Here is a 24,299-nt window from a genome sequence, read left to right on the forward strand (position 1 = left end):
CCAGCTGCCTCCTGCACCCCCCCCACATGCCCTTGACCAGAATCGAATCTGAGACCCTTCAGTCTGCAGGCCCACACTATCCACTAAGCCAAACGGGCCTCGGTGTGCATTGGTTTTTTAAATAGAGACTTCTTATTTAGTCCACACAACAATGAATTTACATAAAGGACAATAAGTACTATTATTATTCCATTTGCAAATTAGAAAACTAAGGTTTTAAAAAAATACATGCCCAAGGTCACAAAACTAGTTTATTTAAATGGTGAAGTATGCCTAACTTAAACCCTTTGTATTCAATCCCTATTCTAGGAAAACTGAAATACGTATATGTAGTACTCATTTATTTTAACCATTTAAAAATTTACAAAATAGCCCTGGCCGAGTGGCTCAGTTCATTAGAGCATCATCATCATGCACACCAGAAGGTTGTGGGTCCAATTCACAGTTGGGGTGCATAAGGCAGTGTCTGTCTGTCTCTCTCTCTCTCTCTCTCTCTCTCTCTCTCTCTCTCTCCCCTTCCTTCTAAAATCAATGAAAAACATAACCTCGGATGATGATTTAAAAAAAGAAAATTTTACAAAATCACTTTGTGTGGAACCTGTGTCTCATGTAAGCAAGGTTTACTCATTAAACTACTTTCTTTACCTGATATTCTCAAAGTATAATCATTCACCTACTAACTTTGAGCTTGTTAATGAAGATTACTTTAAAAGTCCTCAAAATTTGTGTTACATATAGAACAACCAGTTGTAAAACTTCAGGAATTTTGGATCTCAAAATATACCAAAAACTTGAAATGCTATCATCAATTTTTCAGAAAAACAAAAGAAAGACTGTTTTCTGGAGTTTATCTTAACCCACACTGTCTGGCAGACAATATTTTCAGAAAAGGAACCGAGGAAAAGGAAAAAAAAAAAAAAAAAGAAACACATTCCACAATCACTGAATATAAATGTTCACTACAAGTTAATCTAGGTAATTATTACTTCTGCAATTTTGTTATCATCTTCACAAACTCCTAACAAATGAAAACATGCCCAGAATGAGACAAGCTTTCTCTATCCTTTCATATGTTAGTTTATTTATTGACTTGGTGCAATTCCAAAAATAAAGCCATTTCTTTTAAGTGCTGCAAAAGACGGAGAGAATATGGTCCCAATGTGTTGCAGGAGGAATCTCCCTGGCACAACCTAAGTCTCCAGAACATTTCTAAACTAAACACCTGATGAAAATACATTTATGGCAATTAGGCATCCCAGACAGCACAGGTCAGGCCTTTATGACAATGTAATGCTACTACCTATCTTTATATGTTATGTTCTCCTAGTGGGCAGGTTCCCATCTCAAGTACTTAGTGCAATGTCAGGAATACCCACAACCTTAACAGCATGAATAAATATTATATTACCTTTCAAGTGTGAAACCAAGACCCCTTAAACTAAATATGGTTGGTGAAATTTTTCCTACTTCATAAAATTAAAATTTTTTTCTCTGGCCCTGGCTGGTGTGTCTTAGTTTGTTGGAGCATCAACCCATGCACCAAAAGGTGGCTTGTTTGATTCCCAGTCAGGACATATACCCAGAATGCTGGTTCAATTCCTGGTCAGGAGGAGTGTGGGAGGCAAAAGATCGATGTTTCTCTCTCACACAGATGTCTCCATGTCTCTTTCTCTAATTAATTATTTTTTTTTTTGTTTTTTTTTTTTACAGAGAGGAAAGGAAGGAGCTAGAGAGCTAGAAATGTCGATGAGAGAGAAACATCAACCAGCTGCCTCTTGCACACCCCCTACTGGGGATGTGCCTGCAACCCAGGTACATGCCCTTGACTGGAATCGAACCTGGGACCTTTCAGTCCACAGACCAATGCTCTACCACTAAGCCAAACCAATTTCGGCTCTCTCTCACACAGATGTCTCCATGTCTCTTTCTCTAATTAATTATTTTAAAAAGTTTAAAAAAAAATTTTTTTTCCCCCTGTACCTGGTGAGCAAAAACACACTAAGTTGACTTCTTTATCTGGGGTACTGGGAAAAATGTGACAAAAATATTGTGATAAATATTATAAAGAGTTGTATATAAACTTTCTACTTTTACTGTGTGTATAAAGCATTACCAGGAGATAAAAGTCAGAAAGCAAAAATACAATTTCAGTCATAGTTTTACCCAAGGTTATCAGCTAATAAATGGTAGAGTGAAAATTAAGATCCAACTACCAACCAATTCCACCTGCTTTCTACTACAACATACCATCACAGGAAGATCTTTTCTTCATTTATTTGTCCAAAAAGTGTTTTGGGAAAAACTTTAGACCAAAAAAAGAAAAAAGAAAAAAATCACAGAAAAGCCCTGGTTGGGTAGCTCCATTGTTACAACGTCATCCCCTCATGACAATGTTGTGGGTTCAATCCCAGGTCGGGGCACATACGAGAATCAACCAATGGATGCATAAGTAAGTGAAACAACAATGTTTTTCACTACTGATCTCTCTCTTCCCCTCTCCCCTTTCCTTTTTAAAATCAATATTTAAAACTCATATAATACAAATACTTTCTTTTTTAAATTAATTCTGTGCCCTCACATCTTTAGTTTATGACCAAGATTCAACACATTAAAAGATTCATTTAAAATAAAATCTAAGCTGCAAACACTGGCATAAAAAATATATATGCATAATAGCCTCTGTTAAGCTTCAATTTGATTGGTTACATCCATTCTTATCATCTTTCTAGAAAGACAAGTCAAGCTTAGATGTCGTACGCCAAACCCACAATTCTCCTACCCTCCTCTTCACTACTACTTTTCCATTTAGCTTTCTTGTGTTCCTGGAATGCTAAACACACACACACACACACACACAACACTCACATTTTTTCATCTTTTCAGCATAGGGCCTTTTCTGATCACCCTATCCAAAGTGGCCTTTCCCAGTTACTTCCTTCTAAGATATATTGTACTCTAGAGTTAATCTTTTCATTTATTTTTACTAGTTAATTGTCGGTCCCATTAGAATGTCCCATGAGGACTCTTGCGCCTCAGCACTGTCTCTATACCTCCTTTCCTATCATTACCAAAACTGCATTGGAAATTCTGTTATTTATACCACCTCCTTCCAACTATAAGCTCATCAAGTAAGTGCAAGTGCTGTCTTAGTAATGTTTCCTCAGCACATCATAAAGTACCTGGCACTATCCTATGGAATCAGTAAAATCAGAACAGGTGTGTGCAGTAAGTACAAATGATCATTTACTAGTGAGGAAGAAAAGAACAGTTACAGCTTAACACTTCATAGTGCAAGGAAATGATACAGGTTGTGGAATAAAAACTGGAGTGATACAATGTATGGAAAAGATTAGGACAAAATTCCATTCAGAGATGAGGCGCTTCTGGCTCAGCAGACAAGAGGGGGGAAAAGTAACCAAACAAGCCAACTTTTTATTCTCCTCCGGATCAGTAGAGCAAATTGTTCCCCAAAATTATAAGTTTGGAGCACTGCAATTTATTCAACAAAGTCAACTATTCATTAAGAGTCCAAATAGTATGATTTATTTTACATGCTCTATATACTGGATAAGGAGCAAAGGGGTAGCTCGGAAACCTGATATAACAGAAGTAAAAAGGATAATCAATGGCATGGCTTTAAATTTATAAGGTGCTCAACAACATTGAGAAAAACCTCGGTGATCATGGAGACTAAACTAAACATAAGAATAAATACTAATCATAGGTTAAAACCAGTATGGCACAGAGAAATGGTCACACAACTGCCAAAGAAGATCACACTCCACATCTTTCCTGACTTTCTTCTACTTAAGAGATCCCAATAACCACTAACCAGGCTCACCAAGCCGCATTTATGGTAGCAAAATCCTCAAAGGCTACATACAGAAGAGTCGAAAGAACGCCTTAGATGTTTTTTGTTCGTGTGTGTTTTCCAAAAGCGCAACAACAACAAAAAAAACACCCCTCCCCCTAACCTAGACGTCTTTCAAAGAACTGTCACACCTTTTAGGGACCCCGAAGACGTTGACTCTAAAGATAAGTCTCTGGCTCCAACACAAATCTCCGGGTTATTCCGAAACCAAAACAAAACAGGTTTCCCAGTTTGGAGATCTGCACTCCACTCCAAAAAGGGACCTCCTGGCAGAAATGAGCAATCAATCCATCAGAGAGGGCAATGGCGCTCCAACCACCCAGCCGGGCACAGGCAACGGCGACAGGGCACGGCCCCTCCAGGGAACCGCCGGCGCCCTCCGAGCCCTAGGTCTGACCAGCGCAACCCGCCCCGGCGGCAGCTCCAGTCTGGCAGGGCGGAGGGGGGCCGGTGGTCAAGCTTCCGAGCTGGGCCTTCCCGGCCCGGGGGCGCGGCGAAACGGAGAGAGAGCGCCTTCCAGTCCGGCCCCGGATACGGCAATGGACCCGGGGCCTCTTCCCCGGCCTCCCCACCCCGCCGCCGCCCTCGGCCAACCAGTCAGCCCTTCACCTGGCAGAAGCTCCGACAGTAGTTCAAAGATGAGACCTCCGACACCTCTTGCTCCCTCAGCTCTGTCTCCAGCTGCCATAGACACGGCCGCAGTCCAGGGGCTCCCGGCGCCGGGGATGTGGGGCGCTGACTCCGAGCCAAGGATTCAGTCTCGCCTCGGTCTCCCGCTCCGGCCCCCGCCGGAGCCTCACCACCAGCCCCGGCGGCGGCAGCGGCGGCGGCGTCTCCCTTTCCATCCGCCATCTTCCCACGGCCCAGCAGCGCGTAGGCAACCGAGCCACGTGACTTAGCCTGGCCACGCCCCCGGCAGACCGCGCGCGGTGACGCGCAACCTGGCGACGCCGGCGCGGCCGGATGCCGTCACCGGAGGAGGGATGCTCCTCTCGTCTGCGGCCTCTGACGGCTGTCTAGCCCACGGCCTGACCCCTGGCCATAGAGGCGCTAGCCGGAATCAGTTCTTCCGAAGCCTTGACAATCATGGGTTAACTAGTCGATACACCTGTAGACATAATCTGAAATAGGAGAAGGATAACATTTGAGCTGCGATCGGAAGAAGAGCCTTAGAAAGAAAATAAGGAAAGGTTGTGAGGCCTAAATAAAGACTAGTTCTGTGGGAACGTGATTTATAACAGAGAGATCACGACAAGCCAGTAGGGAAAATATGAACTCTTACACACATGGCGCTGAGACTTTTTTTCCAAAAAGGAGAAAAAATAAAATCAATGATTCTCTTCAATGATGTTTCTATCCCTCTTCCTTCCTCTCTGGAATCAATTTTTAAAAAATTTAAAAAGAACATTGCAAAGGACATAATATACTATTTATTATTCCATACTATAATTTCAAAATATGTCTTTATTGATTTTAGAGTGAGGAAAGGAGAGGGGCAGAGAGACAGAAACATTGATAAGATAGAAAAATCGATCAGCAGCCCCCTCCACATCCCACATCAGGATCCAGCCAATAACCCAAGCATGTGCCTTTGACCAAGAATCCAACTGGTGACCTCCTGGTTCATGGGGTTGACTCTTAACCACTAAGCCAAACCAGCTGGCTTCCATGCTATAAGTTTTAAAAACATACAAAACAAATGCTTAAGTAGTAAAAAAAAAAAAAAAAAAAAAAAAAAAAAAAAATTAAAACAAGGAGATGCATAGAAATGGCATATATTACTTTTCGCCAGGACCGGTTTGGCTCAGTGGATAGAGCGTCGGCCTGCGGACTGAAAGGTCCTGGGTTCGATTCCGGTCAAGGGCATGTACCTTGGTTGCAGGCACATTCCCAGTGGGGGGTGTGCAAGAGGCACCTGGTCAATATTTCTCTCTCATCGACGTTTCTGACTCTCTGTCCCTCTCAATTCCTCTCTGTGTAATATCAATAAAATATATTTAAAAAAAGAAATGGCATATATTACTTTTAAATGGCAGTGCCCTGGGGAAGGAGGGAGGGAGGTGTAAGAAGCATTCACTACACCTGTATTCCTTTTTTTTTTTTTTTTTTTAAATCAGAAGCAAATATTCAATAATCACACCAGAAACATTAAGCACTTATTATGTTCTGGGCACTTTCCCAGGTAATAGAGATTCAGAGTAACATGGATTTTAATAGACAAATGTGGCTTAATTGTAATGTGTTAGATGTGGGTAGTAGGTACATGTTTTTTGTAATATCATTCTCTGTACTTTTAAAAAATACAAATAGCTGGGACCGGTTTGGCTCAATGGATAGAGCGTCGGCTTGGGGACTGAAGGGTCCTGGGTTCGATTCCGGTCAAGGGCATGTACCTTGTTGTGGGCACATCCCCAGTAGGGGGTGTGCAAGAGGCAGCTGATCGATGACTCTCTCTCATCGATGTTTCTAACTCTCTATCTCTCTCCCTTCCTCTCTGTATAAAATCAATAAAATATATATTTTTTTAAATACAAATAATTGTCCTAGCCGGCTTGGCTCAGTAAATAGAGCGTTGGCCTGAGGACTGAAGGGTCCTGAGTTCGATTCTGTCAAGGGCACATTCCCTGGTTTCAGGCTTAATCCCCCAGTAGGGGGTGTGCAGGAGGCAGCCAATCAGTGATTCTCATCATTGATGTTTCCATCTCTCTCTCCCTCTCCCTTCCTCTCTGAAATCAATAAAAATATTTTTTTTAGAAAATACCAATAGTTTTTGCAAAACAAATAACATTGCATTGAAACCGGTTTGTCTCAGTGGATAGAGCGTCGTCGGCCTGTGGACTGAAAGGTCTCAAGTTCAATTCAGGTCAAGGGTATGTACCTAGGTTACAGGCACATTCCCGTTGGGGGGTGTGCAGGAGGCAGCTGGTCAATGTTTCTCTCTCATCGATGTTTCTAGCTCTCTATCCTTCTCCCTTCCATTCTGTAAAAAAAATCAATAAAATAAAATAAAGATACTTTGCAACTCAAATTCTTTTAAAAAATAATAATAATAACACATTGCAGAGGATCACGAGAATTCTTGCTTCATATTACACAGTTTTACAAAGCATCATACTTTAAAAAGATATTAGCTTGTAAGAACATGTAATAAATAATTTCAAAATGCAATGGGTATTTAATTTTAAAGTGTGCCTTTAACATTTATGTAAAACGTTTTTTGTACAAGTTAAATAGGAACTTGTCTGGCCACTGGGTAGAGCTAGCAATAAAGCTACTGGTCGTAATGTGTTAAGTTCTTTTTTCTCTCTCTCTCTGTTTTTGAAGGAAAGATGAGCAGTGTGTCTGGAGTATGATGCAAGAGAGAGAAAAAGGAAGAGGTGAGGTTGGAGAAGAAGAAGAGGGCCATATTACATTAAGTGGTGATGTGATATCTGATTTACATGCTTGCTGTTGTATGCAAAATAGATGATGGGACAAGAATGTAGCATTTATCAATTACGCATGTATTTTATAATTCATCTAAACATCTCTGGCTCATCAAATACCCAGGTATGCACAATAATTTAATTCAGTCATTTTTGACATTTTCCCAACGTTCAGTCATAAAAATCATAGCCCTATAATGTACCTTTTTTATTTTAATGTTGCAAAGGTATGTTTATCAAGGTGGAAGAATAGGATATGTTTTATCTAACAGGGTATTGTGAGCTTGGTTATAACTTCTAAATAGATATATGGTATGTGAACCTCCATTTGTACTTTTGCTCCCAACCCTATGAATAATAAGAACGAAGCTGCTAACTTTCATTGCTGCTCTGAAATCCAGACTCTGCCTCCTAATTTATCATTTAGATATCTAGTAGGCATCTTACACAAAACATGTCCAAAACAGCTCCTTCCCAAGTAAATGACACTCTATTCATCCAGTTGCTTAAGCCAAAGCCTCTGAAGTTGTGCTCAATTCCATCCTTTCTCTCACTCTCCACATCTAATCCAATCTCTAGATTGAAAATATATTCTCAAATATAACATTTTTTCTCCTCCTCTAGCTCTACCTCTTAACACCTCTCTTCTAAACTTTCATAATAACCTTTTTAGTGGACTAGCTATCTTGCCCACCTGTAATCAATTCTCCATACAATAGCCATATTATAATTTTAAATCAATTCAGGTCTTATCACTCCCCCTGCTCAAAACATCCCAGTGGCTTTCCCTCAGCCTTACCAGAGCCCATAGAGTCCTACCGACAACCTTTCCAAACTCACTCCCCCCTACTTGATCTCTCATTGGGCTCCAGCCATATTGGCCTTACCATTCTTTTTATATATATTATTGATTTTTTACAGAAAGGAAGGAGAAGGATAGAGAGCTAGAAAATTCGTTGAGAGAGAAACATCGACCAGCTGCCTTCTGCATGCCCCCTTCAGGGTATGTGCCCGCAACCAATGTACATGCCTTTATCCAGAATCCAACCTGGGACCCCTCAGTCTGCAGACTGACGCTCTATCCACTGAGCCAAACCAGCTTTGACTGCCTTACCATTCTTTTCTTTTCTTTTCTTTTCTTTTAATATATTTTATTGATTTTCCAGAGAGGAACGGAGAGAGAGAGAGAGTCAGAAACATCAATGAGAGAGAATCATCAATTAGCTGCCTCCTGCACACCTCCTACTGGGGATGTGCCTGCAACCAATGTACATGCCCTTGCCTGGAATCGAACCCAGGACCTTTCAGTCCCCAGGCCAACGCTCTATCCACTGAGCCAAACCGGTTTCGGCTGCCTTACCATTCTTTTTTTTTTTTTTTTTAATATATATTTTATTGATTTGTACAGAGAGGAAGGGAGAGAGATAGAGAGTTAGAAACATCAATGAGAGTCACCGATCAGCTGCCTCTTGCACACCCCCTACTGGGGATATGCCCGCAACCAAGGTACATGCCCCTGACCGGAATCGAACCCAGGACCCTTCAGTCCCCAAGCCAACGCTCTATCCATTAAGTCAAACCGATCTTGGCTGCGTTATCATTCTTAAACAAGATAAGCCCCATGACTTTCTTACCTACTCTTCCCTCTCTGGGAACCCTTCTTTTTTTTTATAATTTCATTCAGATTCAAGTATCACCTCAGAGATTGCCTTATCTAAAATACACTATAGCACCTTGCTCCCTTTTCATTTTTTCTCACTTTACATTCTCATTCTTTTAAGTGTCTCTCCTTGCTAGAAGGTAAATTCTTTCTTTTTAAATTGAGATATCATTGACATAGAACAAAAGGTAAGGTGATTTGTTTTATTCAATGCTGTATCCTTAGATTCTGGTACAGTAGTTCCTGGCATATTATGGGTACTCAACATTTGTTGTTTTGGATTTGTTGTTGTTTTTGTTTTGTTTTTTAAAGAAGAAACTGTAAAATATTGTGGCATTTAAATGAGACTTGCTGAGATCACTGGGATCGAGCCTGCAACCCAGACATGTGCCCTTGGCCAGAATCAAACCAGGGACCCTTCAATCCGAAGGCCAACACTGAGCCAGTGGTCGGCAAACTCATTAGTCAACAGAGCCAAATATCAACAGTACCACAATTGAAATTTCTTTTGAGATCCAAATTTTAAAACTTAAACTTCTTCTAACGCCACTTCTTCAAAATAGACTCGCCCAGGCCATGGTATTTTGTGGAAGAGCCACACTCAGGTGCCAAAGAGCCCCGTGTGGCTCTCGAACTGCAGTTTGCTGACCACGGTGCTGAGCCAAAGCAGCTAGAGCAGAAAGATGATTTAACACAGTGCGTGCAGATTCTCTTTGGCCTTGACCCCTGGGGTCCGGTGATAAGGAGGTTCTTTTCCTCCAGGTGCAGGGAGGTCATCTTTTTTTCTTAGTTGAAGTTATCGGGGTGACATTGGTTAACAAAATTTTATAGGTTTCAGGTGCACAATTCTGCAACATATTATCTATACACAGTATTGTATGTTCACCACCCAAGTCACATCTTAGGTCCATCACCATTTCCCCCTGTATACCCTCAACCAACTCCCTACACCTTCCTCCCCTCAGCAATCACCACACTGTTGTCCACATCCATGAGTTTTTTTCTCTTTTATCCTCTATCTCTCCACCTACCCCTCCCCCCAGATCTCACACACACACACACACCCAAACACACACACACACACACACACACACACACACACACACTCCCTCACAGCTGTCAACCTGTTCTCTATCTATGAGTCTGGGATAGGAATTAGAGACTTTATTTTAACTTGAGGTAAGCAAGAAAATATGGATAGATACAGGAAGGTGCATAGATTTGGTAGTGAAAGATTTGGAAACCACTGCCTAAGTTTTTTTAAACATTTTTTTTCTCCATGAAATATGAGATGAAGCCCACAGCTGACAGTGAGATGGGGGAGGGGAGGCACTATTAGATATTTGAGGAGAGAGAAAGCCTTTGTTAGAGTTGTTTCAAAGTGAGACAGGAAATGTTGGCAGGAAGATTGTAGGGCAGTGGTGAGTGGCACTCATTTGTTTAACAAATATTTATTGCCAGTCTACCAAGTTGCTACATATCTGTCTGTCTGTCTATCTATTTATCTATTTATTTTGGTGCCAGAAACTCATGAGACTACTATGTTTCAGGTACTGTTCTAGCTAGAGTTGGAAATGTATCATACATACAAGAAGTCCCTGGGTTTTGTATTTAGTTAATTTATTTGCAACTTTCTTTAATCATACTCCAGTTCTCTCTCTCTCTGTCTCTCTCTCTGTCTCTCTCTGTCTCTCTCTCTGTCTCTCTCTCTGTCTCTCTCTCTGTCTCTCTCTCTGTCTCTCTCTCTGTCTCTCTCTCTCTCTCTCTCTCTCTCTCTCTCTCTATATATATATATATATATATATATATATATATATATATTTATTTTTTTTCCCACAGAGAGGAAGAGAGAGGAATAGAGAGTTAGAAACATCAATGAGAGAGAATCATCAACCAGTTGCCTCTTGCACACCCCCTACTGGGGATGTGCCCGCAACCAAGGTACATGCCCTTGACTGGAATCGAACCCGGGACCCTTCAGTCCCCAGGCCAACGCTCTATCCACTGAGCCAAACCAGGTTTGGCAAATCATACACTTCAGTTCTAAGGTTACTCCCATTTCCCCTTAATTGAAGCTGAGTATTTCTCAATATGCCATTGGTAACACATTTACAAGTGATGATTTAGTGTATTTTCATTTTTTCAGATTCAAAAAGCATTATGGATCCGTACTGTGGTTGTCACATTTCCTCTCAATATAGGCAAAAACAGAGTTCTGGGGTCAAGTTTGCTGGATTAGAATCCCAGTTCCACTGCTTATTAGATATGTGCTGCTTCTATGCTATTTAATTACCTTGAACCTCACTTTCCTCAATCTTACTATAAAATGGACATAGTAATAGCATCTATCTGATAGTAATGTTGTGGGTCTAATGAAATATATTTGAAGTGTCCAGAACAGGGCTGGACATATAGTAAGCACTCAATAAACATTATTGCTATTGGCCGAAACTGGTTTGGCTCAGTGGATAAAGCGACGATTTACGGACTGAGAGGTCCCAGGTTCGATTCTGATCAAGGGCATGTACATTGGTTGCGGGTACATCCCCAGTAGGGGGTGTACAGGAGGCAGCTGGTCGATGTTCTTCTCTCATCGATGTTTTTAGCTCTCTGTCCCTCTCCCTTCCTCTCTGTAAAAAAAAAATCAATAAAATATTTTTTAAAAATACATTATTGCTATTGCTTCTATGAAGTTCAGACTCAGAATAATTTTAGCTTCTCTTATTGTAGACCCCACACATACTGACTTTGGAAACAATTTACTTAAATATATATATATGTGTTATATATATATATGTTATATATATATATATATATATATATATATATATATATATATATATATATTTTTTTTTTTTTTTTTACAGAGAGAAAGGGAGAGGGAGAGTTAGAAACATCGATCAGTTGTCTTCTGCACAACCCCTACTGGGGATGTGCCCACAACCAAGGTACATGCCCTAGACCAGAATCGAATCTGGGACCCTTTAGTCCACAAGCCAATGCTCTATTCACTGAGCCAAACTGGTTGGGGATAAAAAATATATTTTTATTCAGGAAGAAAGGGAAATGGAGAGAAAGATAGAAACATAAATGAGAAAGAATCATTGATTGGCTATCTCCTGCACATGCCCTACTGGGGATCAAGCCTGCAACCTGGGCATGTGCCCTTGATTGGAATCGAACCCAGGACCCTTCAGTCTGCAGTCCAACGCTCTATCCACTGAACAAAACCAGTTAGAGCACAATTAACTTTTTAAAAATTTGATTTTAAATATTTTTATTTATTTCAGAGAGAGGAATTGAGAGGGAGAGACAAAAACACCAATGTTGAGAGAGGATCATCCATCAGCTGCCTCCTGAACACCCCCCTACTGGGGACTGAGCCAGTAACCTGGACATGTGCCCTGACAGGGATGGAACCATGACCTCTAGGCTTAGAGACACACTGGCTAGGCTTAATTGATTTTAGAGAGAGAAGAAGGGAGAGAGAAACATTGATTCATTGTTCCACCCATCTATGTATTCATTGGTTGATTCCTGCATATGCCCTGACCAGGGATGGAACCCAAAACCTTGGTGATTCAGGTCAATGCTCTAACCAAGGGGGATGGGGGAATAATGGGGGAATGAGGACACATATGTAACACCTTAATCAATAAAGAAAATTTTTTTTAAAATGCTCTATCCAATTGAGCTAACTGGCCAGGGCTGGAAACAATTTATTCTCACGACTGTCCTGTGAGTGACAAAGTGACCAGAGGCCAGACCCATATTGTGTATCATTAAAGGAGCTGTTTAGGCCAGAATTTCTCATTTGCAAGTTCAAGAACTTGGTTCTCTCATTTCATCTGAGTAGTAATTAAGTCACCAGAGCCCAATTTACTAATTTACTCTAGGAAATATAATGGCTTCCCTATAGAAAAGTCAGTTTGGGAAACAAGATTAGCACCAGAAAGATGCTTCGGGAGGGTAGAATTGGTATAAAGGGAATTAAAAGAACTTAAATCACCCTCATTTTAACACTCAGGCTTCCTCTCATAATTATTTTCTGTTCTTTCTCTTTCTCCTCTCAGAAATCTAATCAGGTGAGATTTCAAATCCTATTAATTTGTCTTTGGGAAATTATCTTCCATCCATCTTTTCTCTGACCCATTTCCACTTAGTCATTCCTGGGAATAAGAACATACAAGTAACATAGGAGAGTGTCCTCTAAAGGTCTGAGGAGAGCGTGGGGTGAGAGGAGAGGCGAGGTGAGAAGGCAGTGTTTGTACTCCAAGCCTCCCTTTAAGTGATTATTCCCCATAACTGTCGCCACTCCCTCCCAGGTCTTCTCCCTTGGACCCCAAGAGAATTCTGTTCTTCCCCAGGAGCTTAGTGTTCCACCCTGGGAGGGAGGCTTTGTTCTGATGCAGGATCGGGGGACCCAGTGGCAAAGAACCCCCCAAAGAGGTAAAAACTAAAAAAATCTCAGAGGTTGTTTTGGTCGTTTTCCTCCTGCCAGAGATTTCCCCTGGAGGATTATTCTTTGTTCTTCCTTTTGGGGATGTTCTATTGGTTGGACATAGAGAAGGGGCGGTTTCTTTATTGTAGTACACCTTTACACAAGTCCCGTTTTTCTCATGCTTGGGCTATTGTAAGAGCGTCCCAGCAGATATCCCTGCTTCTAGGTCACCCCACTCACTCCCTGAGAGTCATCTTCCTAAATTTATCTCCATTGCTTAAACCTTCTCACACCTTTCTTCTTTTTTACTTCAAATACAATAAAAAAAAAAAAATCTTTAGCCTGGCTGCTGAATCCAACCATTTATCACTTGTGAGTCCTAAGAGCACAAAGGTCCTTGCTAGCTCCCCAAACATGTCACCACTCCCACCCTCCCCATCATCTATAGTTTTCCTGCCTCTGTGTTTCTGATCAATTTGTCACCTTTTCCTGGAACTCCCTGCCATTGTCACTGAATGGAATTAAGCGATATTACTTATCCAATCTGAGAAGTCCCCAGCTACATTTGCCTTCCTTCAGAGACCTTCAAATGCTAATATTCTCGTTGTCCTCTCTATCTGGAACGTAATTCACCTATCCAGCTCCATGTCCATTTTCATGATTTTTCTCTTAAAGTAGGTCCCTTGCTTTTCTCTCTTATGGCATCCTGTTCTGTCTTCCTTCATAGTATACATCACAACCCTGAATGATTCATTTATTTGTTTAACCCTCTCACACCACACACACACACACACACACACACACACACACACGGTTGGAAACTTGCAGATAGTATTCATGTCTGATTGTTTCCCACTCCATTTCCGTGCCTAACACAGTGCCAGCACAAATATTTGCTGAATGCATGACTTAAAATCCCCTATATTCTCAATCTCTTCTCTGCTTTAACTTACATCTAACTCTCCCTCAAAGACCACTTCTCCCAAAAACTGTCCTCTCTTTTGATCACTTCATAGATTGGTATCTGGTGGCACAGAGAGTTGCTCCATATATTTAATGACTATGGAATTTACTTGCTTTTGTCCTTTTCCTTTTAATTCTAATGAATGGTCAGCAAGATAGCCCAACAGAGTAAAAAATATTTGTTCAGATAGACTGAGAGTGAATATGCTACTGACTAGCTGGTGGTCTTGACCAAGTGTTTTCTTTAACTTCTCTCAGCATTGAGCTTCTTAGCAGAAGTGGGCAGAGGTACCAGGTTAGGTTGGCCTGGAGTTAGTCTACACTGCCCCCTAGAGGACTTTTTTCCCCCTGAGCTGGTGGACTGAATCCTATGATAGTTTAAAGATCTTTGTTAATTACTGACACCCTGGGAAGAGAGCACTCTGGCCAGAGGTGACCCCAGCATAGGCAGTGGGGCAACTCTGGCATGAAGAGTTGAAAAGTTCAGTGATCTAGGGGAGGGAGCAAAGTGTTATATTGTAAATCAGCGAGTTTAACAGCAGATGCCTTAGTGAGCCAATTAATTTGGAGTCTTTTATGCTAGTGGGCTCAGAGGAATATTGCTTCTCAGATTCTGAGCTAAAAACATGGAGGAAGCCCTCTCCTTTTATACCCCACCCCCAGTCCGTTTATCTCCCAAGTATGGAGTTTCTGGACCTTTGCGAGTTTTCAAAGAGCCCCATGTATACTTAGTCAATGTCTTGCAGGAAGCCTGTAACCTTGAGTACAACACATTTCTCTTTCTTTCTTTCTTTCTTTCTTTCTTTCTTTCTTTCTTTCTTTCTTTCTTTCTTTCTTTTTTTAAATATATTTTATTGATTTTTCTTTACAGAGAGGAAGGGTGAAGGAGAGAGAGTTAGAAGCATCATTGAGAGAAACATCGATCAGCTGCCTCCTGTACACCCCCCACTGGGGATGTGCCCACAACCAAGGCACATGCCCTTGACCAGAACTGAACCTGGAACCCTTGAGTCCACAGGCCGACACATCCACCGAGCCAAACCAGCCAGGGCAAGTACGACACGTTTCTATTCAGATAACTAAAACACCTGGCATGAGAGTATGGTAGTATCAATCCCTAGCCTACAAGTCAGACAGCTAAGTTTCTTTTCTTTCTCTTTTTAGTAAGCTAAAAAGCATATATTTACAGAAGCTAATAAGCAGAGTTAATTCACAGAATAAGGGTCTATCTAAAATAACAGAGCATTTCAAACAGCAGTTTTATAAATAGAGATCACTATGTTTCAACAGACTTCCACAAAGTTCAGCAATTCATGAGCAGAAAAGTAACAGTGGTAGTTCTGTTATGCCCAGATTTTAAGATCCCCAAAGACCACCAGGGAGCCGAGACCAATGCAAAAGCAAAGAACCTTTATTCAAGCTCGAGCCCGGTCTCTCTGCTTCTACGGACGCAGCAGCAGGATGCAAAAAGCCCCAAGTTCCAAAAGTATAGCAATTTTATAGGGCTTGGGATTGGATGGTGGGGTGATGCTCGGACCACTGAGGTGGCTGATTCCGATTGGTTGGGTGAGGGCTAGAATCCAGTTGCTCAGATGGCAGGATATTTTCCTCTGCATTCCTAAGGGTGGGTTAGGTAACTGGAACATTCTTGTGGTTTTTCTCAGAAAGGGGTCATGCTGGGGACATAGTTACACAAGATGGAAGATACAGAACAAAATGGAGTTGGTCCTGTCCTGCCCTTTCAGTTCCAGTTATTTCAGAGAACTGGGAAGGAGACCTCATTGATTAGAGCTTGGAGATTTGGGATATTGCTAAATGTTGGATATATTTGTGTTCATTATACTTAGGTGAGATCAGAGGTATTTCTGAGCCACATATAAAATGAAGATATATAAAAAATAAAAAAACAGAAAAATTTTAAAAATAAAATGAAGATAATAAATACCCCTGTCAGAGTTGTTGTGAGGATCAGTTAAGAAAAATAGATCAATAAATATCAACTGCTATTATTTTTCTTGAAAATAAGGCAAACTTTCCACCTTTTTTATGCCACATGACAAATGTATTCTTTAATAATAAAGAGAATCAGAAAAAATGGATTGAAATAAGAACGTGGTGGCCAAAACTGGGTTGGATAGAGAGTCGGCCTGCGGACTGAAGAGTCCCAGGTTCGATTCCGGTCAAGGGCATGTACCTTGGTTGCAGGCACATCCCCAAGAGGGGGTGTGCAGGAGGCAGCTGATAGATGTTTCTAGCTCTCTATCCCTCTCTCTTCCTCTCTGTAAAAAATCAATAAAATATATTTAAAAAAAGAAATAAGAAATAAGAACGTGGTGAAAGCGAAGCGGAATTTTTGGACTGAAACACGAGGTGTTCCCCTAGGCAGGATGGTTCCCGGGCTCTTTGTCTGCTGGAGTCGAAGAATGAATCCATAGATGGAAGACAGTGTAGCAAAAATGGAAATTTATTGAAGAACAAGTACAGACTCCCATATGGGGAATGGAAAAGAGTCCCACTGAGTTCCCTTTTCCACAGTTTATAAAGGAACATGGGACATGTGAGGTTTCCCTCCACTCCTTCCTTGTTCTCCTATTCCCTTTGGGCTTTTTTCTTCTCCTCTGGAAGAGGGGCTTCCTTCCTTTATTTTGTAAATACAGACCTTGTGCTATTTCTAGCTTCCTTATTCTATGGCAATGGACCTGTAGCAGCTTTTCAACTCCCCTATCCAATGGAAATATACCTTCTTTTGCTCTGCAGTCCTGTGCTTCCTTCCTTGGTCCCCTTAATTTCTAAAATTTCCTAAACCTGTCTTTTTCACCCCTAAAAATTCCTGTTTCAAAACTATGCACTGTTTTGTAGACAGTCCTTTGCTTTTGGGTTTAATAATAAAATACTATTAATATTATTAAGACATTCTGTTAATTAATTAAATATTGTAGTTAAATATATTAAAAATCCATTAGTAGATGATAATGTAATTAATTTGTTACCAATGGTGAGGGGTGGAGGATAGAAATTGATTAAGAAGGGGGCACACACACACACACACACACACACACACACAGAAGGGGCGCACAGTGTTATGCCCAGATTTCAAGATCCCCAAAGACCACCAGGGAGCTGAGCCCGCTGCAAAAGCAAAGAACCTTTATTCAAGTTTGAGCCCGGTTTCTCCGCCTCTACCGACGCAGTGGCAGGATGCAAAGAGCCCCAAGTTCTGAAAGTATAGCCTTTTTATAGGGCTTAGGGTTGGGTGGTGGGGTGATGCTCGGACCACTAAGTTGGCTGGTTCCAACTGGTGGGGTGCGGGCCAGGGTCCAGTTACGCTGGGTTACTTCCCTCTGCATTTCTATTGGCTGATTTAAGGGTGGGTTGGGTAACTGACACATTCTGTGGTTTTTCTCGGAAAGGGATCATGTTGGGGACATAGTTACAAAGATGGAGGACACAGTACAAAATGTAATCAGTCCTGCTCTGCCCTTTCAACAGAACCTCTTGGAATGATGGAAATGTTCTATCAATTATAATTCTACAAATGTTCTATTCAATTCTTATCTTAATTGTAGTCCTAGTTACATGTATACATACTTTTGTCAAAATTCATTGAGCTATACACTTAAGTAGGTGTTTTATTGTCTTAAAATTATACTTCAATGGAACTCATTATTTTAAAAATCCAATACTTTCATGTTTTATTCTTTTATTTATTTATTTATTTATTTCACACAAAATAACAACATTTATTTTTGCTCTGGCAGGTGTGGCTCAGTTGGCATGTACAACAGCATCATCCTCTATATCAAAAGGTTTCCAGTTTGATTCCAGGTCAGGAACATACTATGTTTCTATCACACGTGCATGTTTCACTCTCCCTTCCTCACTTTTAAAATGAATAAAATTACATACTAATAATAATAATTTATTTTGAAAGAATTATAGATTCAAAGGCAGTGCAATGATAGTTTGGGAGATGGAGGATGTTTTGTTACCTTTAAATGGTGGTGAAACTTTGCTGGAGGCAAAGACCAACAAGTAGTTAATAAATATAATAAATGTGAGAGGTCCCATGTTTTATTCTTTTAATTATTTTATTTAAATCAATTCGTGCAGGGGGGGAGGGAGGGAGGGAGGTGTCCCTCAGCCCGGCCTGCACCCTCTCCAATCTGGGACCCCTCAGGAGATGTCCAACTGCTGGCAGTCAGACATCTCTCTCACAATGTGGGACCGCTGGCTCCTAACTGCTCATCTGCCTGCCTGCCTAATTGCCCCTAACCACTTTGCCTGCCAGCCTGCTTACCCCCAACTGTCCCCTGACAGCCTGCTCGCCCCCAACTTGCCCCCAACTGCCCCCCCATCAGCATGCTTGCTTCCAATTGGCCTCCCCCCCAGCCTTATTCCCCACAACTGTCCTCCCCTCCTGGCCTGATTGCCCCTAACTGCTTCTGCCTTGACCCCACCACCATGGCTTTCTCTGGGAGGATATCCAGAAAGTCTCCTAGGAAGGTCTCCTGGTCTAAATCACATATTACCTTTTTATTAGTATAGATAATAAAAAGGTAATATGCAAATGGTCGTTACACTGTGAACAACCAGAACACGGATCAGCAGGAGGGTGGAGCAGCGAGCTATAAGCGGGCGACAAAGAACTACAGAAGGGAACAGGGCAGCAAGCTATTGGGGTGTTTGGAGGCAAGGAGGGAGATAGAGGAGGGCTGGGCAGCAGGCGGAGAGTTTCTGTAGGGTGGCAACAAGCTAGTGGCAAGCTACTTGCACACGGATTTGTACACAGGGCTACTAGAATATAGATAATTCTAAATAAAAATTAAAATCCTGCTGAAACCGGTTTGGCTTAGTGGATAGCCTGCGGACTGAAGGGTCCCAGGTTTGATTCTGGTCAAGGGATGTGCGTTGGTTGCAGGCACATCCCTGGTGGGGGGTGTGCAAGAGGCAGCTGGTCTCTCTCTCATCGACATTTCTGGCTCTCTGTCTCTCTCCCTTCCTCTCTGTAAAAATGAACAATCAAGCAGGCGGGTACAGAAGCAGTTAGGAGTCAAAAGTCCCAGATTGCGAGAGGGATGTCCAACTGCCGGTTTAGGCCCAATCTACTGGCAGTCGGACATCCCCCAAGGGGTCCCAGATTGGAGAGAGTGCAGGCTGGACTGAGGACCACCCCCACTCCCCACCCCCCCACCCCCGTACTGAAAGCCTGCAACCAGGGCATGTGCCCTGATTGGGAATTGAACCATGACCTTCTGGTTCATAGGTTGATACTCAACCACTGAATCATGCTGGATGGGTTAGCATAAGTGTTTTAAAATCACTTAAGATTATTTTATTTTGCTGCTTTATTCAATACATGGCTCATAGTTAACAACTTAGCTTTATATAATCATATTTTCTTGAGCTGAAATTTAAGAATATTTCATTTTCAGTATCTAAACATGGAGCTACAGCCTTTAGATTCTTAGATGTAGTACAATTTTCTTTGCTCTCCCCTGTACCAAATACCTCAAGGTGGGAGTTTCTTGGTGGGTTCCTGGAATAGCAGGCAGCCATTGTGCTGGAGCTCCCTGAATGCTGGTAAGAGATGTAGTCAGGTATGTGAGGCTGGAAGCTGAGTACAAATAACATGGCCATTGTAAGAATATTGTTTTTTACATATTCATTCATTTTTATATATTTAATTAATTATTTTTTTTAACAGAGAAGAGAGAGGGTTAGAGAGTTAGAAACATCAATCAGCTGCTTCCTGCACACTCCCTATTGGGAATGTGCCTGCAACCAAGGTACATGCCCGTGACTGGAATCAAACCTGGAACCCTTCACTTCCAGGCCGACACTCTATCCACTGAGCCAAACTGGTTAGGGCTGATCCACATTTTAAAGAATCACTCTGATCGCTTCTTGGCCTTTTGGTTAAGATCAAGTGTAATATCTGTTCTTATCAGTTTAATATCTGATACGTCCTCTATCCAAGAAAAATATATTAAATGGATTTTGGAGCAGGAAGATGGAATAGGAGCTTACTCTGTCCACTCCATGCATCGACCCAATATTGCAGTACCTTTGGGAATGGTGCACACACAGAAAAAAGAATCACTCTGGCTGCTTGATGAAAAACAAATTCTAGGGGCCAAAGTGGAAGTATTATAAGAAGAGTTGTTAGAAGTCATTTGCAGGAGCTCAGGGTAAAAAATGACAAAGGATGGAAGCAGTAAAAGTGGTGAAAACTTGTCAGATTCCAAATACATTTTGCTGATGGAATTGGATGTGAATTATAAAAGAAAGAGAGGCAAGCAGGATGACTCCAAAGTTTTTGGTCTGAGCAACTGGGTGAATGCAATGTCATTTACAGATTCAGGGAACTCTAGGAGAGGTTTTCTGGGTGGTGGAGAGGGGAATGACCCAGAATTCACTTTAGACATGTTAAGTTTGAGATGACTGTTAAGCAAGTAGAAATGTTGGGTAGGCCGGTGAAAATACATGTTGAAGTTTAGGGAAAAAGTTTATGCTTTCAGGACTGGAAGCATAAACATAGAAATATTCTGTACATTGCCGAACCGGTTTGGCTCAGTGGTAGAGCGTCGGTCTGCGGACTGAAAGGTCCCGGGTTCGATTCCGGTCAAGAGCATGTACAGTGGTTGCAGGCACATCCCCGGTAGGGGGTGTGCAAGAGGCAGCTGGTCGATGTTTCTCTCTGATCGACGTTTCTAGCTCTCTATCTCTCCCTCCCTTCCTCTCTGTAAAAAAATCAATAAAATATATTTAAAAAAGAAAAAGAAAAGAAATATTCCATACATAGATTGTATGCATATTTATTATATTATGAAAAATGTTTAAGCTTACACAAAAGTAGAGATAATAATGTAATGAATATTCATGTACACATTACTTAGCTTAATCAATTACTAATATTTTGTTAGTCTTGTCCCACATTCTCCCACTATGCCCTGGTTGGAGTAGTTTAAAACAGATTTTATATATTTAGTGTTTTCCTTGTAAATACTTCCATTTGTAATACATTATTTTTAAAGTTATTGGACCAGATGATCTCATCCAGGGAGCGTGTATAAATAGAGAAGAAGTGGGAGGACTGATTCATGACACTCCACCTTTAGATGTTAGGAACAGGAGGAGGAACCAGCTGATGGGACTGAGGAGCAGCGAGACAGGAGAAAAAGTGTGATAAGCGTGGGGTTTTGGGAGCCAAGTGAAAAACAGAGGAATGATCAATTGTGCCAAATGCTGCTGAGAAACAAAGATGAGGACTGAAAAATAACCACTAGTGATCTTTTATGTTTTAATTGAATTTATTGGGTGACACTGGTTAATAAAATTATAGGTTTCAGTGCTAGCTGGTTTGGTTCAGTGGATAGAGGTGGGCCTGCAGACTAAAGGATTCTGGGTTTGATTCTCATCAAGGGCACATGACCAAGTTGTGGGCTTGATCCCCAATAGAGAATGTGCAGGAGGCAGCAGATCAATGATTATCTGTCATCATTGATGTTTTTATCTCTCTCTTCCTTCCTATCTGAAATAAATAAAAAATATATATTTAAAAAAATGATAGGTTTCAGGGGGTACAATTCTGTAATACCTCATCTGTATATTATATTGTGTGTTTACCATCCCAAGTCAAGTCTCCTTCCATCACTATTTATCTCCCTTTACCCTCATCACTAGTAATCTTGATGAGAGCTATATGAGTGGAGTTATATGCATAAAAGTTTGATTAAAATGAGCTCAAGCTGAAACCGGTTTGGCTCGGTGGATAGAGCGTCGGCCTGCAGACTGAAAGGTCCCAGATTAGATTCCCTTCAAGGGCATGTACCTTGGTTGCGGGCACATCCCCAGTAGGGGGTGTACAGGAGGCAGCTGGTTGAAGTTTCTCTCTCATCCATGTTTTTAGCTCTCTAACCCTCTCCCTTACTCTCTGTAAAAAAAATCAATAAAATATATTTTAAAAGTAAATGAAAAAATAAAATGAGCTCAAGAGAAAATGAAAGAGGCAATCGGGACTCCACAGACATACAACTTTATAAGAAATCTTTTTTTCTTTTCTTTTTTTTTTTTTTTCTGTAAAGAGGACCTGGGAAATAGGGTAATAACCAGAGGAAGATGTAAAGTTCAAGAGAGGTACAATTTTAAGATAAATTATAGCATGCTTGTGAGTGCATGGAAACAATCAAGTAAAGATGGAAATTCTGATTATGTAGAAGCAAGAGGGAATAATTTAATGAGTGAAGTCCTGGAGGAGGCAAAAGAAAGTGGGATCTAGGTTTTGTATCATTCGTTTCAGTAGCGATGGGAAATTCTGTGGGTCAGGTCCTAGGGCAGAAGCATAACCACACCCTTCCTTACCTGCACTAGTTCCAAGGAATAAATATCTTTGCCCAGAGGAAGGTGGGACTTATTGAAATAAATGGGGTCCTCTATCAGTAAGCGGAGTCATTTGGATATGTCTTACCATTGTGCAGTCTACATCTATCCAGTGACTCTCACTAAAAGTAGTTCCTGTGCCTAGCCCCAGCTATACAGAGATGGGTCCAGGTAGAATACAATCCAACCGTATATATATTTTTTAGGAATGTCAAGCTTTGCCTGAAGTTTTATTTATTTATTTATTTATTTATTTATTTATTTATTTATTTAAAAGAGAAGTAAGCCTTTATTTCCTTCAAATAGTTGGCTGAGCTGGTTGCTTTTTGGTAATTAATCAAAGAGACCAAATCCCATATCCTCATCCGACTCCTCCGACTCTTCCTTTGCTTCGACCTTGGCTGGGGCTGCGGCAGCAGCAGGACCAAGGGGCAGCAGCCACAAAAGCAGATGGATCAGCCAAGAAGGTCTTGACCTTTTCAGCAAGTGGGAAGGTGTAATCAGTCTCCACAGACAAAGCCAGAACTCGCTTGTACCCATTGATGATAGAATGGGGAACTGACGCAACAGTTGGATAATCAATCTGAAGACATACGCTGGCAACATTGCGGACACCCTCCAGGAAGCCGGAATGCAGAGTTTCCTCTGCGATGTCAAGCACTTCCAGGTTGTAGATGCTGCCATTGTCAAACACCTGCTGGATGATCAGCCCAAAGGAGAAGGGGGAGATGTTCAGCAGTGTGGCTTCGTTGGCTCCCACTTTGTCTCCAGTCTTAATCAGCTGCACATCACTCAGGATTTCAATGGTGCCCCTGGAGATTTTAGTGGTGATGCCCAAAGCCTGGAAGAAGGAGGTCTTCTCTGGCCCAGACCCGTGTTCTGGGCTGGCACAGTGACTTCACACGGGACAATGGCACCAGCAGGGGCAGCAGCTGGCACCTTATTGGCCAGCAGCATGTCCCTGATCTCAGTGAGGTCCTCCTTGGTGAACACAAAGCCCATATTCCTCGGATGTGAGGCAGCAGTTTCTCCAGGGCGGGGTTGTTCTCCAGGTGTCCTTGGATGGCCTTGCACATCATGGTGTACTTTCCCATCAGCACCACTGCCTTCCCGCAGGAGGACATGCGGATCTGCTGCATCTGCTTGGAGCCCACGTTTTCTGCTCCCACAATGAAGCATTTTGGATAATCATCCAGGAGTTGGATGATCTTAAGGAAGTAGTTGGACTTCCAGGTCGCCCTGTCTTCCCTGGGCATCACGGCGGTGCGTCAGGGATTGCCACGCAGGGTTTAAAGACGATGTCACTCCCACGAGGACGCCTGGCAAGAGGAACTTTGCCTGAAGTTTTAATATCAAGTTTCAGCATAGCTCTGAAAACAAAAATTTCAGTTATGTGGAATAATAAATTCCTTTATTACTTATGCTTATTTGAGTTGAATTTTCTATTACTTGCAACCAAAAGTATCCTAATTGAAGCACGGAGGAAGACATAGTTTTCTACTAGAGTAGACCATGCATTTATTAAACACTGACTAGAGGGTCCCTAGGGCTGCCAGCCAG

At 41.6% G+C, this 24,299-nt stretch overlaps 1 protein-coding gene, 1 non-coding gene and 1 pseudogene across 4 annotated transcripts in view; 1 reads left to right on the forward strand and 2 right to left on the reverse strand.

Annotated features, from left to right (window-relative positions):
- The window catches only part of RLF (RLF zinc finger), a 65,320-nt gene extending 60,558 nt beyond the window's left edge, over window positions 1-4,762 (reverse strand). For 2 of the 3 annotated variants that reach the window (XM_036447645.2, XM_036447644.2), the window contains exon 1: window positions 4,481-4,762. In XM_036447645.2, the coding sequence (XP_036303538.1) occupies window positions 4,481-4,723 (243 nt within the window). In that variant the 5' untranslated portion in view covers window positions 4,724-4,762. The remainder of the gene's footprint in view (window positions 1-4,480) is intronic. The other variant, XM_045584795.1, reaches the window with a different exon arrangement.
- A 15,494-nt stretch (window positions 4,763-20,256) lies between these two features.
- Window positions 20,257-20,446, forward strand: LOC118725216. The gene has a single exon (XR_004989939.1). It is a non-coding gene; the product is annotated as a U2 spliceosomal RNA (small nuclear RNA).
- Window positions 20,447-23,013: 2,567 nt separating this feature from the next.
- On the reverse strand, window positions 23,014-24,078 carry LOC118724939 (annotated as a pseudogene).
- Between the last annotated feature and the right edge of the window lie 221 nt (window positions 24,079-24,299).

This window comes from Pipistrellus kuhlii, unplaced genomic scaffold, assembly GCF_014108245.1.
Source record: "Pipistrellus kuhlii isolate mPipKuh1 unplaced genomic scaffold, mPipKuh1.p scaffold_m20_p_2, whole genome shotgun sequence".
Taxonomy (NCBI): domain Eukaryota; kingdom Metazoa; phylum Chordata; class Mammalia; order Chiroptera; family Vespertilionidae; genus Pipistrellus; species Pipistrellus kuhlii.